The sequence below is a fragment of the Alligator sinensis genome, unplaced genomic scaffold, assembly GCF_000455745.1.
Source record: "Alligator sinensis unplaced genomic scaffold, ASM45574v1 scaffold647_2, whole genome shotgun sequence".
Classification (NCBI taxonomy): Eukaryota; Metazoa; Chordata; order Crocodylia; family Alligatoridae; genus Alligator; species Alligator sinensis.
This window is the reverse complement of record NW_005841832.1, coordinates 3,512,851-3,515,904: the sequence shown is the minus strand read 5'-3', so window position 1 is coordinate 3,515,904 and position 3,054 is coordinate 3,512,851. Positions and strand designations below refer to the sequence as shown.

General features: G+C 52.4%; 1 protein-coding gene across 1 annotated transcript in view; it reads right to left on the bottom strand.

The window, feature by feature from the left end:
* The window catches only part of BRSK1 (BR serine/threonine kinase 1), a 29,308-nt gene that overhangs the window by 1,888 nt on the left and 24,366 nt on the right, over positions 1–3,054 (bottom strand). The window contains exon 15 of the mRNA XM_006015064.1: positions 293–416. Within this exon, the coding sequence (XP_006015126.1) occupies positions 293–416 (124 nt within the window). The remainder of the gene's footprint in view (positions 1–292; positions 417–3,054) is intronic.

The following is a 3,054-nucleotide window of genomic DNA, read 5'->3' as shown; positions in this document are numbered from 1 at the left end:
CAGAGCTCCCCCACTGCTACCCCAGCCTGTCCCTATCTCAACCCCTGCCCCCACCTCTGCTCCTACCCTCCCTTTTTGTCCCCCTGCCCCCTACCCTATCCCCATTCTGGAGCCCCCTGTCTATAACCCAGCACTCATGCCTCTACTCCAGAGCCCCCACTAGCCCCTGCCCCCACCCTGAAGACTCCTGCTCCCAGTACATCCCCACCCCATATCCCCTTTGCCAGCTCTTATCACTGGGTTGCCCCTGCTCTGGACTGACCCCCACCCCAGAACCCCGCTAGCCCTGTACCGAGAGGAAGGCGTGAACAATGTCAGCCTTGATGGAGCTGAGGGGCTTGTCCCGGATCACCACAAAGATCTGCTCCTCCTTGTCCAGCGACATGAAGTTCCCAAACCAGGACTTCTTGGCTAGCCTGTGGGACAGGGGGTCAGTACTAGAGGTAACATGTGGGCAGGGCAGAGGGTTGGGGCAGGGGGTAGCAGTAGAGGGCAGGACATGGTCTCAGTGCTGGGGGAGTGCAAATTCAGGGGATTAGTGTCAAGGGCAGGGCTGGGGCTTGTTGTGGGATTGGACAGAGAAGAGCCTGGGCAGGGGTGGATCCAGGTGGGGTGCAGTCAAACCCCCACCCCTTTGATTCCTGCTCCACCCAAACTTTAAAACCAATGGTTTGGGAAGGGCAGTGCATTTCTATGCAGGCAGCACTGAGGGAGTAAATTGATTTCACGGCTCATTATCAGGAATCCAGGTTTCCCATTTCCCATGGGAAAACAGGAAAAAATGTATTTTTCCTTTTACATGAGAGAAATGTGGATTTTTCATAGATTCATAGATTCATAAATGTTAGGGTCAGAAGGGACCTCAGTAGCTCATCAAGTCCGACCCCCTGTCCTGGGCAGGAAAGAGCGCTGGGGTCAGACAACCCCAGCTAGGTACTTGTCCAGTCTCCTTTTGAAGACCCCCAAGGTAGGGGAGAGCACAACCTCCCTTGGAAGCCCAGTCCAGATTCTGGCAACCCTTACTGTGAAGAAGCTCTTTCTAATGTCCAACCTAAATCTGCTCTCCCTTAATTTGTGGCCATTGTTCCTAGTTACTCCAGGGGGTGCCCTAGTAAATTTCATTTTAACATAGAAACATGCAGATTTTGCACTTTTGCAGAGAGCTCTCTGCAGGCTGGAAGATCCAGGCTGCAAGGGGTTGGGGGGAGCAGGAGGAGAGCAGTGAGGCAGGGGGACCACATGCACCTGCACGCTTACACATGTGCATGGCCACCAGGCAGCCTGGAGAGCAGCTCCTGCAGGTAAGTCTGGCTGGGGGGAGAGGGGGATTGAGGCCTCCATAGGGACAAAGGGAGGGAGGGAGTTGGGCAGGGCTAGAGCTGGGGCTACTGCCAGCCCCAGCGGTGTTGAGGTCCAGGGCTGCAATGTGCAGCCTCAGGGCCCCGGTGGGGGGCAGGGCAGAGCCATGGGTGGCTCATCTGTGGGGTGGGCCTGATTCCCCACTGCTGTGTGCACTCCAAGGAGGGCAGGAGGGGCACGTACCCACCAGATTTGTGTGCAGGGTGGGTGCGGGCTGCCTGCTGTGGGCTCAGGCTCCCTGCCCTGCTGCCCTACCCCAGGGCCTCCACAGTCCAGTGGGTGGGACCTGGTGGAGCGGGGCCAGGCATGGAAGCTCAATGCCACCACAAGCCCCGCACCACTCTAGTGAGGTGTCCCCTGCCCACCCAGCAGCGGGGGCAGCTGCACTGAGTTGTGGCCCTCACTGCTGCTGGGCAGGCAGAGGATGCCTCACCAGGGCAGTGCAAAGCTCCCAGTAGTGGCACCAAGCTTTCCCACCCTCCCTCACTCCATCCTGCTGCTCCAGGTCCTGCCCACTGGGCCATGGAGGCACTGGTGGAGGGCAGCTGAGTGGGAAGCCCAAGCCCACAGTGGGCAGCCTGCACCCCCCAGCCCTGCAACAGGCTCCCCACCCATGGGGGGTATGGAGGCCGGCACCATGCTCCACTATGCCACAGCAGCTGCTGTCTCTGGCGAGCAGCTACCAGGGCTCAGGCACTGCTGTGAAGGGCAGGGAGCTGTGGACCCAGGCCCCTGGCTTGGTAGCCCTGACAGCTGGGGGCTCCTTCCAGCAGGGCTGGGGGGGAGTGAGGGGCACCTGCAGGGCCAGAAGGCTGTGGGGGTGGGAATGAAGGGCCTGGATCTGCATCCTGGTGAGCAAAGGGGGCAGGGGGAGCTCTGATTTTCCATGATAAAATACCCCAAATCAAATACCAAAATTTATAGGTACTTAGAATTTGTTTTATTACAGTGATTGAGACACTGGTAGGCTTCCAAATTGCTTTAAAATTGTAAATATATCAATAAAATATTGTGTTCAACTGATACCTATATATAGAGTGACATTTCGTTTTAATAGAAGGTTTTGGGGTTTTTAATCAGAGAATTTGCAATTTTTTTATCAGAGAAAACCAGGATTTCTGCTCATTACCATCTCCCTGATTCTTACTCATCTGTCCCTCCACATGTGTTAACAAACCTCTCTAATAGTCTTGATGTTCTACTATTCAAATGTTCCTTTCTTCTGCAGTTTTGCTATCTATTCAACATTCCTGGTAAAGTCTCTCATCTATTTTACAGTCTGCAGAATGGTTTCATAGATCTAGCTAAAATCTTAAATCAGATGTGGTCATATTAATCCAGGTGTAGAACTGACTGACAGTGAAGTATTGCAGGCATGATCAGGGAAATCCAGAAAGTTAGATTTTGTTTTATGAATCTGGATAAGAGATGCTAATTTAACTATAATGACGACAGGACTCATGATACAATATTCTTTGACTATTTTTGCAGTATTTGTTGTAATAGATACAGATATCTATTATAGTTCCACTATTATGTATATAATTTTACTATTCCACTATTATCTATACTTCCACTGTTATCTATATAGATGTTGTAATAGATATAGATATAGATTCATAGATTCATAGATGTTAGGGTCGGAAGGGACCTCAATAGATCATCGAGTCCGACCCCCTGCATAGGCAGGAAAGA